Consider the following 14,919-nt stretch of genomic DNA (forward strand, 5'->3'; position numbering starts at 1 on the left):
AGCACAGTGAAATTCATCCTCTGCATTTAACCCATCTGAAGCAGTGAACACATGCATAAACACCCAGAGCAGTAGGCAGCCATACTACAGCGCCTGGGGAGCAGTTAGGGGTTAGGCATTTCAGCCCAAGTCCGCCCCATGTTAACCTAACCTAATCCAAAGTGACCCTCTGGTATAGCGTGACCATTTGGACCTGGACAGTAATGACTCCATTGCCTAAAAACTCATCACTGGTGGTGCACACATCAGATACCCAGCCTTTTATCGCACATCTCAGATGCATGTGCATTGTATGATGACCACGTGTGATGGGTCGTGGAACCAGAGGTGCGAGGGTCCCTCTTGCGAGGCACTTGCGGCTATATTTTTTATTATTATGTTACACTTGTAAAGTGTACCTTATTTGCTCTTCCGCTTTGAGTTATTTTACTTGTCTTGTTATTCATAATTTCTCTTTATATTTTCTTTGATGTATAACACTTTGTTTAGTGTACCTGTATGTTAGTTTAAATGTGCTTCCTATATAAATCTTACTTCTTCCATGTCTCTAGCTGGGTGCCATTAGGCACCATGGTGAGGATGGCTGTGAGGGAGTAATATATTTGGTCTGTCAAAGTACAATGGCTATGCCTCTAGCAATATAATTTTCTATGAGTGCTGGGATATGGCTGATATGTACTTGTAGATTCACAGGCTGTTATTAGAACACCTGATGAATTGGATAACTTGGTAAAACTGATTATAGTGTGTGTGTGTGTGTGTGTGTGTGTGAGAGAGAGAGAGAGAGAGAGAGATGGAGTTACATGCTGAGGGACAGCTATACTGGAACCTGAGGAGGTCAGAAATAACACAAGTATAATTACTAAAAGGGAGCATATGACTGAGGGGGCATGGCTGAGAGTGGTTGTCACCAGGGGAATCTGGTAACTCTCCAGCTGGGAAATCCCATTAACATTCCAACATAAAGTAATGGTGAATGTCTCCTGTGGTGTGTGTGTGTGTGTGTGTGTGTGTGTTCGTTCTCTTCTAACCTGCAAAACCTTCAGTTTCTAATCACTGCAGCAAAATGCAGAGTATTTGAGTGTGCCAGCGGTGGTGTAGTGGTTAGCGCTGTCGCCTCACAGCAAGAAGGTCCAGGTTCGAGCCTTTCTGTGCGGAGTTTGCATGTTCTCCCCGTGTCCGCGTGGGTTTCCTCCGGGTGCTCCAGTTTCCCCCACAGTCCAAAGACATGCAGGTTAGGTTAACTGGTGACTCTAAATTGAGCGTAGGTGTGAATGTGAGTGTGAATGGTTGTCTGTGTCTATGTGTCAGCCCTGTGATGACCTGGCGACTTGTCCAGGGTGTACCCCGCCTTTCGCCCGTAGTCAGCTGGGATAGGATCCAGCTTGCCTGCGACCCTGTAGAAGGATAAAGCGGCTACAGATAATGAGATGAGATGAGTGTGCCGAAAGTCATGGCTTTGTGTGCACACGTGCGTGCACGCACACACACACACACACACACACACAGATCAGCAAATGAACACTAATTAAAACAATGTTAATCTGATAAGAAAACAGGATCACTGTTTGTGGAATAAATAAATTTGTGTGTTCCAGACTTGTGCACCATCAGACACACACACAAAATTTGTTTTCGCTTTGTGAACCTCATCATAGGGATACAAACACGAACATAGGACTGTATTTCTCTTTCATTATGTTTTATTTGGAAAAAAATTATAACTCATGAGCGCGCATAACAGTAGAAAATGTTTTATGAACATTTTAGTCAAGACTTACTTACTGCAAACTGCAAAATCTTTGAGTTCAGCATTTAGAAAACAGACATGAGTAGTTGTCTTTATCCACTTAGAACCAAATTTACAAACCATCTGTATATATGTATATATATAGAGAGAGATTTTACACCTTTTAATACCAAAGTCAGAAAAAACATCTAGAATATTGAAAATACACTCTGACTTCACCACCTGTTCAGTTATTTACACATATGCACAGTTTAATAATGTCTGAGTCTCAGAGGAATGGGAAACTCTGCCTCGCCAACTTTATTTTCTCAATAAAGTGTCACTGTTTGTTCCAGAAGTTATGATGTCTGTGATTGGCTGCTTGTTGTTATAACTGGCAGACAGAATGTCATACGGGGTGCCATTACTTTAGTCAGTGGCTCAGTTGCTCATATGATGTAGTAGTGAGTTCATAGAATGTTTTAATTTGAATGTCATATTATTTATCAGGAGCTGATGGCTCAGGCGGTACAGTTTTGGTTGTATGATGTCATGTTTGATGTTGTGATGTCATATCGAGGTGCCGTGATTGGCATCCATGGCTCTGCTGGGCACTGGCTGGTATTTAGCTGGCATTTTTATGGGACTTTGGTGTAAAATTCCTCCATTTGGTGCCCGATGTTTACAGCGTGAAGGAGGGGGCAGTGTGGAGCTGGAGAGGGGGAGGGGCACATTTCTGCTGGCTACACCCCCAACACCACTTTCAGAGAATAGTGAGGGAACAGACAGAGCACCGGGAGGAAATGATGGCATGGCATCATGGGAGTCCTGACAGATGGTGCCAACATCTAGAGTGGAGACATCCAGTGGTGAAGCAGGAAGCTGTTTATGTGATAAATCATCATCACTAATCAGTCCACTGAACCGCTGTTGGACCTGCTCCAAGTCCACCTCCTTATCCTGAGGGACAGATGAAGACAGAGGTGAAGAGACACACAACACGATCACAATAGACACACATTGTAAAGTAAGTAGAAATAAACCAATCAGAGTAGTTTGAGGGGGTTTAACTGCATTATGATGACAGCTGTGCGATCACAAATGGTCACTTGACAGCTAAATCTCAAATGTGACATCATGAGCCCCTTCATAAGCCATGAAGAAGTCATCTATTATGAATCCACTCTTCATCCATCCATCCATCCATCCATCCATCCATCCATCCATCCATCCATCCATCCATCCATTATCTATACTGATTATCCTTCAGAGTCACAGGGGAAGCTGGAGCCAATTCCAGCTAACCTAATGCAAGACACAGGGTACGATCTGGGCTGGTCAACAATTTATCACAGAACTAGTCTTAAATCATTTTTACAATTGTTTTTATTTTTAGGGTTTTTGCCCCACTTTCCCCTCAATTTGGTCATCTGCCAACCCTCCTTCCCCCACCACCACCAGCAGCCAGCTCACCCCATGTTGACACTAGTGTTGTAGTCGAGACCACCTAAACAAAGTCATGACCAAAACCAGAGTGTATCAAGACCGAGACAAGACCAAGACTTTGAGGGGTTGAGATCAAGTCAAGACCAAAGCAAGGCAAGATCGAGTCAAGACCAGGACCAGACCAGTGAGTGTGAAGGGGGTGGGGGAGGGGTGACATCCGTTAACAAGAAGAACATTTTCAGATTAGCAGTGAATCACATTATTGGTCACATTTGAAGCAGGAAGTTTTACATCCAAACACAGTAATGATGTTAACAAATAAATCAGACAATGCACAGCAACTGAGTAAAATCCCCACAGTTATGGTCTTGACCAATCTTGAAATAAAATCCTGAGTCCTCTATGTCCGAGACCGAGACAAGACCGAGTAAAAATGTGGTTGATCCCAAAACGAGACCAAGACCTTCAAAAAGTGGCCTTGAGACTAGTCTCAAGTTCTACAACACTAATTGACGTTTTTTCAGCTGCATCACAGGGCAATGCAACACACTCAAGCAATATCTGCCCTCTTCCATATACATGAGCTCACAACTCATTTGGCTGACACTTTTATTAAAACAGACACACACCAGAGACAGGAAACAACTGAGGAGATGAAGGATTAATGACCTTGCTGAAAGGTCCAACTGGACTTTTGATCAGTAGCCCAAAGCCTTGACCACTCTTACCATCAAAATGTCTTTCGTTGTTTATGGAGTTGTATTCCTTTTTTTAGGTACCAAATTGCTTGCCTAGACACCTGGGACAAGCCGATAATGTACCCAGGCTATCAGCTTGTCATAACCAGTTGCCCAGCAGACAAGTACCACAACTCACTTGAGAATCCTACAGTTTATGGACTTTATTTCAGCATTTAAGACCATCTTCCCTTAGATTCTGTTAAAAAAGCTGAAACAGATGGAGAATGGCAAACCCTTATATAATCAGATGGTACTATGCATTCCTCATAGAAAAACAACAGCAGGTGGAAGTTAACTCAACTTTCTCTGGCATACAGGTTATAAGTACTGGAGTTCCTTAAGGTTGTGTAAGCTCTCCCATTCTTTTCACAGTGATATACAACTGACTGCAAAAGCCAGTACACAAACTATTACATTATCAGGATTCCTGATGATACGGTTTACTGACAAAAGATTTAGCCATTGCTATGTACCGGTATAAGTCAGACATAGAAGAGGTGGTGCCAGGGACAGATCCAGACCAATGCAACCAATGCACGTTTATCGGTCAGAAATATATGTGCACCACTTGGCATCAGTCACGGGTGTTTGTTTACTTTACTGCTAGCTGGCTACATGGGCTGTAGCCACGCTTAACCAACAGACCAATGGTTCAGAATCCAACCACCTGTGGTAAGTGGTGATGCTTACCTGACCTAATTACTTGTATTCTCATGATGCTTTGTAAAGCGTGACCTGAGACAAAGAATCTAGGTCAATCCAATAAAATGCTCCAGAAAGAGGTTGAAATTTGAAATTCACCATGAATAACAGGCCAAGCTGCGGATGTAGCGGGCTGTGTCTGGGCTGTTTTGAAAGGTCTCAGGGAGAGGGAGGTACCTGTAAAGTTTGGTGGGGCTACGGCTTTTGGTGGCCAAGTTATGAATTTTTAAATCCTGGCATGCACGCATGGCTGGAGCCAGGGCTCATATTAAAGTTTTCATTAAGCCGCGCTCGCGCAGAGCTTTGGAGGCGAAAAGTGGGCTGAGCCACGGTTATAGTGGGCTGTGGCTGCTGTCTTCAGAAAGGACTTGGCATGCACTATGCCCCTGTGAAAATCTATAGCAATATGGTAAAATTAGTGAAAATATTTCTGCAAATGTGTCAGATTCTTGGGCTGGATCCATCCCTGGTGGTGCAGTGGTGTGAAGGGCACAACCTGATGTTAAAAAAATGATCTTTGATCCCAGGTCTGTTGGTCATCACAGCTCAGTTTTATTTAATGGACACAGAGTTGAGCAGGTAACAACACTTAAGTACACACGTATTCACTTTGATTCTTGGTTTCATGGGTTCAACATGTGGAGTCTGTTTGTTAGTGACTCACTCAGCATCTGCACTTCTTGCAGAGGATCAAGGTCCATGGAGTAGACAAAAGCATTATGCTTTTGTTCTACAGGGCAGCCACAGAATCTGTAATACATTATGGCATCATTATGTGGTTTGGAAACCTGTCCATTAAACTTGAAATCAGGTTCAAAAGGGTGAAAAACAATTGACATGCTGCCTCATCTTCTCTTCAGGAGATATTTGAGGAGACAATGAGAAAGCAGGGCCTGAAAATCATCTGTGACCCAAATCATATCCTTCACAAAGAGTATGAGGTATAGACGGTACAGGGTACCAAACTGAAAGGTGAACAGGTATAAGTTTTCCTGAGTTCCATCCATCTGTCCATCCATTATCTATACTTCTTATCTATCAGGATCACGTGAGAAGCTGGAGCCAATCCCAGCTTACTTTGGAAAAAAGGTGGGGAACCCATTGGCAGGATCTCAATTGATCAGTCTGTGTTTGTTGTTTTGTTTGAATGTTTTGTCCGCTGATTGTGGCATAGCTCCAGACCCAGTTTCGGACGAGTTCTATCCATCTGTCCATCCATTAGCTATACTTCTTATCTATCAGGATCACGTGGGAAGCTGGAGCCAATCCCAGCTGACTTTGGAAAAGAGGTGGGGAACCCATTGGTAGGATCTCAATTGATCAGTCTATGTTTGTTGTTTTGTTTGAATGTTTTGTCCACTGATTGTGGCGTAGCTCCAGACCCAGTTTTGGGTGTCGGTTTCCTCAGGCCTTGATCCGCCATGGGTGATGCCTGTTCTGCTTGCTATGGACTAGAGTTTATTAATTGTTCTCTTTTACATTGCCATTGCCCAGCACTCTATGTGGTGGTGCTTCTGTGCTTGCTTTCTGCATTGATGGCGTGGTGTTCTGAGCACTGTTGCCTGGTGGCATTGTGGCGACTTTGCAGGCAGTGTGGGATTTACCCTCATGTGCTCTTTGGTGGGACTGTGGCAAGGTACGCCACTGGAGTTACATCCTGACCTCTTTTGATGGATATTTTTTTTGTAATTGTAAAGTGACCTTGGGTGTGAGATAGGCACTATATAGGTTAAACTTATTATTATTATTATTATTATTATTATTATTATTATTATTATCATCATCATCTCATCTGGACAACAGGCAATGAGTTTATGCCATCATGTGTTGTCCATTGTCCGTCCATCATCCATCTGTTGTCTGTCATCCACATTTCATGAAAATCGCTTCTTCTCTCTCAATTCTTCACCGATTTTTATTCTTTTTGGCAGGAGGGTAGGTCTGCCTGGGGTGCATATACAGTGGTGCTTGAAAGTTTGTGAGCCCTTTAGAATTTTCTATATTGCTGCATAAATATGAGCTAAAACACCATCAGATTTTCACACAAGTCCTAAAAGTAGATAAAGAGAACCCAGTTAAACAAATGAGACAAAAATATTATACTTGGTCATTTATTTATTGAGGAAAATGACCTAATATTACATATCTGTGAGTGGCAAAAGTATGTGAACCTTTGCTTTCAGTATCTGGTGTGATCTCCTTGTGCAGCAATAATTGCAACTAAAAGATTGCGGTAACTGTTGATCAGTCCTGCACACCGGCTTGGAGGAATTTTAGCCCATTCCTCCGTACAGAACAGCTTCAAGTCTGGGATGTTGGTGGGTTTCCTCACATGAACTGCTAGCTTCAGGTCCTTCCACAACATTTCGATTGGATTAAGGTCAGGACTTTGACTTGGCCATTCCAAAACATTCACTTTATTCTTCTTTAACCATTCTTTGGTAGAACGACTTGAGTGTTTAGGGTCGTTGTCTTGCTGCATGACCCACCTTCTCTTGAGATTCAGTTCATGGACAGATGTCCTAACCATTTTCCTTTCGAATTTGCTGGTATAATTCAGAATTCATTGTTCCATCAATGATGGCAAGCCATCCTGGCCCAGATGCAGCAAAACAGGCCCAAACCATGATACTACCACCACCATGTTTCACAGATGGGATAAGGTTCTTATGCTGGAATGCAGTGTTTTCCTTTCTCCAAACATAACTCTTCTCATTTAAACCAAAAAGTTCTACTTTGGTCTCATCCGTCCACAAAACATTTTTCCAATAGCCTTCTGGCTTGTCCATGTGATCTTTAGCAAACTGCAGACAAGCAGCAATGTTCTTTTAGGAGAGCAGTGGCTTTCTCCTTGCAACCCTGCCATGCACACCATTGTTGTTCAGTGTTCTCTTGATGGTGGACTCATGAACATTAACATTAGCCAATGTGAGAGAGGCCTTCAGTTGCTTAGAAGTTACCCTGGGGTCCTTTGTGACCTCGCCAACTATTACACGCCTTGCTCTTGGAGTGATCTGTGTTGGTCGACCACTCCTGGGGAGGGTAACAATGGTCTTGAATTTCCTCCATTTGTACACAATCTGTCTGACTGTGGATTGGTGGAGTCCAAATTCTCTAGAGATGGTTTTGTAACCTTTTCCAGCCTGATGAGTATCAACAATGCTATTTCTGAGGTCCTCAGAAATCTCCTTTGTTCATGCCATGATACACTTCCACAAACATGTGTTGTGAAGATCAGACTTTGATAGATCCCTGTTCTTTAAATAAAACAGGGTGCCTACTCACACCTGATTGTCATCCCATTGATTGAAAACACCTGACTCTAATTTCACCTTTAAATGAACTGCTAATCCTAGAGGTTCACATACTTTTGCCACTCACAGATATGTAATATTGGACCATTTTCCTCAATAAATAAATGACCAAGTGTAATATTTTTGTCTCATTTGTTTAACTGGGTTCTCTTTATCTACTTTTAGGACTTGTGTGAAAATCTGATGGTTTTTTTTAGGTCATATTTATGCAGAAATATAGAAAATTCTAAAGGGTTCACAAACTTTCAAGCACCACTGTAGCTTCTACCAAAATTTGCATAATTGCAATTAATAATGAAGATATGGAGTAATCAATCAATCAATCAATCAATCACTAATGAGCACTTTCCACACAAATCACTTCTTCTCCCTCAATTCTTCACTGATTTTGATTCTTTCTGGTAGGAAGGTAGGGGTACCTAGGATGCATATTACTTCTACCCAGATTTGCTTCATTACAATTATTAATGAAGTTATAGACTAATTAATCCTTAATGAGCAGTTCAACAAAAATCGCTTCGTCTTGGTCAGTTCCTTGCCGATTTGAATTCTTTCTGGCAAATAGGTCGGTATTCCTAGGGTGTATAAAGTTTCTATATATAGCTTGTATATTGTGTATATAGCTTCCAATATTTACTGCACAAGGTGGCCCACTTCAGATCGTTCCTTCTGGACTAGACGGGGCCGGAGTGAGCTACACCGTCATTGACGGTCTTGTTGTTATTATTATTATTATTATTATGATCACAGGGCTAACACAGAGATGAACAATTAGTCACACTCACATTCACACCTATGGGCAATTTAGAGTAACCAGTTGACTGAAACTCATTCATTCCCACTTTGGACTCTGGGCAGTAAGAGATGAAGGTAAGGGTTGGGCAAGGGGACTGGTGGGAGCAAGAAAATTATGGCTTTTATTAAATGTTTATTAAACATTTTTTAAAAATAAAACATTTTATTAAATGTTAAATGTTTAATGTTAACTGTAGTTTGAATGTCCATATACAGTAGGGCAAAAAGTATTTAGTCAGCCACCAATTGTGCAAGTTCTCCCACTTAAAAAGATGAGAGAGGCCTGTAATTTTCATCACAAGTACACTTCAACTATGAGAGACAGAATGGGGGGAAAGAATCCAGGAAATCACATTGTAGGATTTTTAATGAATTAATTGGTAAATTCCTCGGTAAAATAAGTATTTGGTCACCTACAAACAAGCAAGATTTCTGGCTCTCTCAGACCTGTAACTTCATCTTTAAGAGGCTCCTCTGTCCTCCACTCGTTACCTGTATTAATGGCACCTGTTTGAACTTGTTATCAGTATAAAAGACACCTGTCCACAACTTCAAACAGTCACACTCCAAACTCCACTATGGCCAAGACCAAAGAGCTGTCAAAGGACACCAGAAACAAAATTGTAGACCTGCACCAGGCTGGGAAGACTGAATCTGCAATAGGTAAGCAGCTTGGTGTGAAGAAATCAACTGTGGGAGCAATTATTAGAAAATGGAAGACATACAAGACCACTGATAATCTCCCTCGATCTGGGGCTCCACGCAAGATCTCACCCCGTGGGGTCAAAATGATCACAAGAACGGTGAGCAAAACTTCCAGAACCACACGGGGGGACCTAGTGAATGACCTGCAGAGAGCTGGGACCAAAGTAACAAAGGCAACCATCAGTAACACACTACGCCACCAGGGACTCAAATCCTGCAGTGCCAGACGTGTCCCCCTGCTTAAGCCAGTACATGTCCAGGCCCATCTGAAGTTTGCTAGAGAGCATTTGGATGATCCAGAAGAGGATTGGGAGAATGTCATATGGTCAGATGAAACCAAAATAGAACTTTTTGGTAAAAACTCAACTTGTTGTGTTTGGAGGAGAAAGAATGCTGAGTTGCATCCAAAGAACACCATACCTACTGTGAAGCATGGGGGTGGAAACATCATGCTTTGGGGCTGTTTTTCTGCAAAGGGACCAGGACGACTGATCCGTGTAAAGGAAAGAATGAATGGGGCCATGTATCGTGAGATTTTGAGTGAAAACCTCCTTCCATCAGCAAGGCCATTGAAGATGAAACGTGGCTGGGTCTTTCAGCATGACAATGATCCCAAACACACCGCCCGGGCAACGAAGGAGTGGCTTCGTAAGAAGCATTTCAAGGTCCTGGAGTGGCCTAGCCAGTCTCCAGATCTCAACCCCATAGAAAATCTTTGGACGGAGTTGAAAGTCCATGTTGCCCAGCGACAGCCCCAAAACATCACTGCTCTAGAGGAGATCTGCATGGAGGAATGGGCCAAAATACCAGCAACAGTGTGTGAAAACCTTGTGAAGACTTACAGAAAACGTTTGACCTCTGTCATTGCCAACAAAGGGTATATAACAAAGTATTGAGATGAACTTTTGTTATTGACCAAATACTTATTTTCCACCATAATTTGCAAATAAATTCTTTAAAAATCAGACAATGTGATTTTCTGGATTTTTTTTTCTCATTCTGTCTCTCATAGTTGAAGTGTACCTATGATGAAAATTACAGGCCTCTCTCATCTTTTTAAGTGGGAGAACTTGCACAATTGGTGACTGACTAAATACTTTTTTGCCCCACTGTATATGTAGAGATGCTTTGTGCTGCTGAGACGCCTGTGTTCTCTGTTCTCTCGAATGCCCAAGGCAAATTTCTCCTAAGGGAGACAATAAAGGCTGATCCTAATCCTAACTGTAGGCTGTAAATATAATGGTCACTCATGTTTTTATTTTTAATTCTACTCCCTACTGTTTTTCAGAAAACAAATGTTTTCATTTAATAATGTTTGTTTCAATGTAACATGCTCCATTTGGTTCATATATTGCTTGGTGAAGTGAAGCATGTTGATGTTGTGGCATGCTGCTATTTTCTGCCACCTGCTGCAGTACACACGTGCCAAGGACTTGGTCTGTCTGTTGGTAGAAATGATTTTTTTCTTACTATATTCCAGAAAAAGGAACATGAAGGCGCAATGCAGCACAAAATCTAGTCTGTAATGCTAATGCGTAGTACTTTCATCATGCAAAAATGAAAATACAAGCCAGACACAAAAGCACGGCTCATCGGCGAAACGTTAGCCAAAGTCATTCTGCCTTTTGACTGAAGGTGCAAGCATAAGGCTTTATTATCTGAGATACTGTCCGGAGAGGATAAAAAAAAAATGTCTTCTTAAATTTGACCCTCCCAGCAATGCAAATACTCACTTGTTTATTTCTATTCATAGTCTTTATTAATGCATAAATTACACTAAATTTATTATTAATATTTTTAGTTTTTCATCTTTTTTGCCTAATTAATTGGACTGCTGGAGAAGCCCAGTATGGGAGTGGACAGCACATTGGTGCTTCCTCCTGCCTGGATGGCTAGTTAATGAATTATGATTTATTCACCCCTTTATTATCTTGGTTGTGCACTCTCCCCTCAAGATGTTCATGTTGGTGTGACTAGATTAATATTCTGGAATTGGTACAGCAAGAATGTAGGCAGAATGAGCACAGCGGGGGGATAGAGGCATACAATCACTATCCACAAAGCTCTGTGGGGTGCCTGATAAAAGCAGATTTAACAACTTGCCATGTTAGTGCTGGAGATGAGCACTTAGTGCATCCCAGATCGTACGTGACGATACACTCAATGGTGCTTTAGAGCAGCCCAGGCATCCTATGCACTCTGACAACACACCTGAGGCCTCTCAAGGCTTTCTTCCTCAGTGGATGTTCATGTTTAAACTGTAGCCCTAATGGTTCCCCATCATCCCATAATATTCTTCCTTCCTCAAACAACCTGTACTGGTTAACTGGGAGAGGCAAGTTCCCACATGGATATACCATTTATACTTTCAAAAAACAGGTTTATCCCCAGGAATCATCTGTGGATTCTTAAAAGACCATTGAATAACCCCTTTCAGATGCTTCTGGCAACCTAGGAGGTATGAACTACATATACTATATGGCCAAAAGTATGTCCACATGTGACCATCATGCCCAGATGTGGTTCTTCCCCAAACTGTTACCAGAAAGTTGGAACCATACAATCATCTAGAATGTCTTTGTATGCTGTAGCATTACAATTTCCCTTCTCTGTAAGTAAGAGGTCCAAACCTGTTCCAGCATGACAATAAACTGGAACTCTGACTGCACCCCAGCCCTCCTCACCCAACATCAGTACCTCACCTTACTAGTGTCAGGTCTAATGGTTAGAGAAGCAGCATTGGGACCAAAAGGTTGCTGGTTCAATTCCCTGGAGCAGCAGGAATGGCTGAAGTGCCTGTGAGCAAGGCACTTAACCCCCAACTGCTCCCCAAGCTGGTCTGGATATGTTGTACATTGCTCTAGATAATGCTAAATGCCATTAATGTAATGTACTAATGCTCTTGTATCTGAATGAACACTAATCCCCATAACCACACTCCAAAATCTAGTGGAGATCCTTCTCAGAAGAATAGAGCTTGTTATAACAGTAAAGATAGGGGACTAAATCTGGAATGGGACATTCAACAGGGACATATGAGTGTGCTGGTCATGGGTACATATACTTTTGGCCACATAATTTACTGTACTTTGCATCATCTCAGTGGCACATCCAGGAAACATGAGACCACGTGTCTAACTTGAGTCTACATATAACTTTCCCTTTGCAAATATCAAAATAAATGTTGGACTTAAGTGCTCAGCTTGGTCCGATATGTTCATACTGAACATCCTTTCAATAAACTTGGTATTATTTGCCTTTAATCTTATATACTTGTACACTTCCTTACATCGTTTCAGAGTTTCTCTCATCATTGTCACCTCTGATTTGCTCATTCGGACTCTAAATATCAAATATCAATGGTGCGAAAAACAAAAAACATTGAGTGAGTGACAGTTCTGTGGGTGGAAACAAATGCCTTATTGATAAGAGAGGTCAGAAGAAAATGGCCAGATTGGTTCGAGCTTTTTTGCCAGGAAGGATATATGGTGTCTTGCAAAAGTATTCATCCCCCTTGGTATTTGTCCTGTTTTATCACACTACAAGCTGGAATTAAAATGGATTTTTGGGGGGTTAGCACCATTTGATTTACACAACATGCCTACCACTTTAAAGGTACAAATTGTTTTTTTGTTTTGGTTTTTTTTTTAATTGTGACACAAATGATAATTAAGATGCAAAAACATAAATCTGGAATTATTCACTCCCTTTCATATGAAACCCCTACGTAAGAGCTGGTCCAAACAATTCACTTCATAAATCACATAATTATTTGATTAAGCTCCACCTGTGTGCAATCAAAGTGTCACATGATCTGTCACATGTCGTCTGTATAAATCAGCCTGTTCTGGAAGGACCCTGACTCTGCAACACTACTAAGCAAGCAACATGAAAACCAAAGAGTACTCCAAACAGATCAGAGACAAAATTGTGGGGAAGGTTGGATTTTAAAAAAATATCCCAAACTTTGAATATCCCACGGAGCACCATTAAATCCATTATAGCAAAATGGAAAGAATATGGCACCACTACAAACCTGACAAGAGAAGGCCGCCCACCAAAACTCACAGACCGGGTAAGGAGGGCATTAATCAGAGATGCAACAGAGATCCAGCCAGAGGTTTGAGACTGGGATGAAGGTTCACGTTCCAGCAGGACAATGACCCTGAACATACTGCTGAAGCTACACTGGAGTGGTTTAAAGGGAAACATTTAAATGTCTTGGAATGGCCTAGTCAAAGCCCAGACCTCAATCCAATTGAGAATCTGTGGCATAACTTGAAGATCGCTGTACACCAACACAACTCGTCTAACTTGAAGGAGTTGGAGCAATTTTGCCTTGAGGAATGGACAAAAATCCCAGTGGCTAGATGTGCTAAGCTAATAGAGACATACCCTAAGAGATCTGCAGCTGTAATTGCTGCAAAAGGTGGCTCTACAAATTATTGACTTTGGGGGGGGTGAATACCTATGCACACTTTAGATTTCTGTTTTTTCATCTTAATTATTGTTTGTGTCACAATAAAACAATTTTTGCCTTTAAAGTGGTAGGCATATTGTGCAAATCAAATGGTGCTAACCCCCCCCCCCAAAAAAAAAAAAAAAAAAATCCATTTTAATTCCAGCTTGTAATGTGACAAAACAGGACAAACACGAGCAGGGATGAATACTTTTGCAAGACACTGTAGTAACTCATATAATCACTCTTTACAATTGTGGTGAGCAGAAAAACATCTCAGCATGCAACAGCAGAAGACCACATTGGGTTTCACTCCTGCAGCCAAGAAAAGGAATCTTAGAATCAAGTTGTTCCTATATCATATATTGAGCTACCAGTCTGCTGAAGGTTAATCACAGGTTATTGTCTCTGAAGCAGGGAAACTGAGCTGCCACTGGCTTCTGCATTCAGAGTCAAAAAGACATTGAAACAAGGAGGCTTTGTGGCTTGCTTCCTATGATAGAATGTCAGGACGAGTTAAGATGAGTTCTCTAACAGTGAGGGAGCTTGCTGGAGCATCTCATCTCAATTACAATCGGTTTGGACCATTTCCTCCATGAAGGGCATCATGTACTTGGGGCAATTTCATTTGTCTTGGAACAATATACTACAACAGGGGTGATGTCTGTTTTGCAGCATGCAGAGGTACCAGAGGAAAAACCTTCCCCAGATATAAGCCAAAAAAAAAGAAAGAAAACTAAGGCCTGAGGTGAGACAGGATCAGATTCCACCACCATAGCCTTTAGTAAATATAGTATGTGGGCAAATCTTTTCCCCTTGAGCCAGGTCCTTTATCATCAATTGTCATGATCTTGTCAACTCAAAAGTGTCAGTCAGATGAATACATGTTCGTATTAAAGCTGTATTTTCACACATATCACAGCAAATCAGCAAGTGTCTCACTGAGAAGAGCTGAAAGATGTTGTGTATGCACCCTGCAGTGATAGCTATTCCCATGAAACCTTACTTAATCTCAATGGCAGTTCAGGC

At 41.6% G+C, this 14,919-nt stretch overlaps 1 protein-coding gene across 1 annotated transcript in view; it reads right to left on the reverse strand.

Annotated features, from left to right (window-relative positions):
• Positions 1-2,299: 2,299 nt before the first annotated feature.
• The window catches only part of grid1a (glutamate receptor, ionotropic, delta 1a), a 473,301-nt gene continuing 460,681 nt past the window's right edge, over positions 2,300-14,919 (reverse strand). Inside the window, exon 17 of the mRNA XM_060934832.1 lies at positions 2,300-2,689. Coding sequence (XP_060790815.1) covers positions 2,300-2,689 — 390 coding nt within the window. The remainder of the gene's footprint in view (positions 2,690-14,919) is intronic.

The sequence above is a fragment of the Neoarius graeffei genome, chromosome 11 (assembly GCF_027579695.1).
Source record: "Neoarius graeffei isolate fNeoGra1 chromosome 11, fNeoGra1.pri, whole genome shotgun sequence".
Lineage (NCBI taxonomy): Eukaryota > Metazoa > Chordata > Actinopteri > Siluriformes > Ariidae > Neoarius > Neoarius graeffei.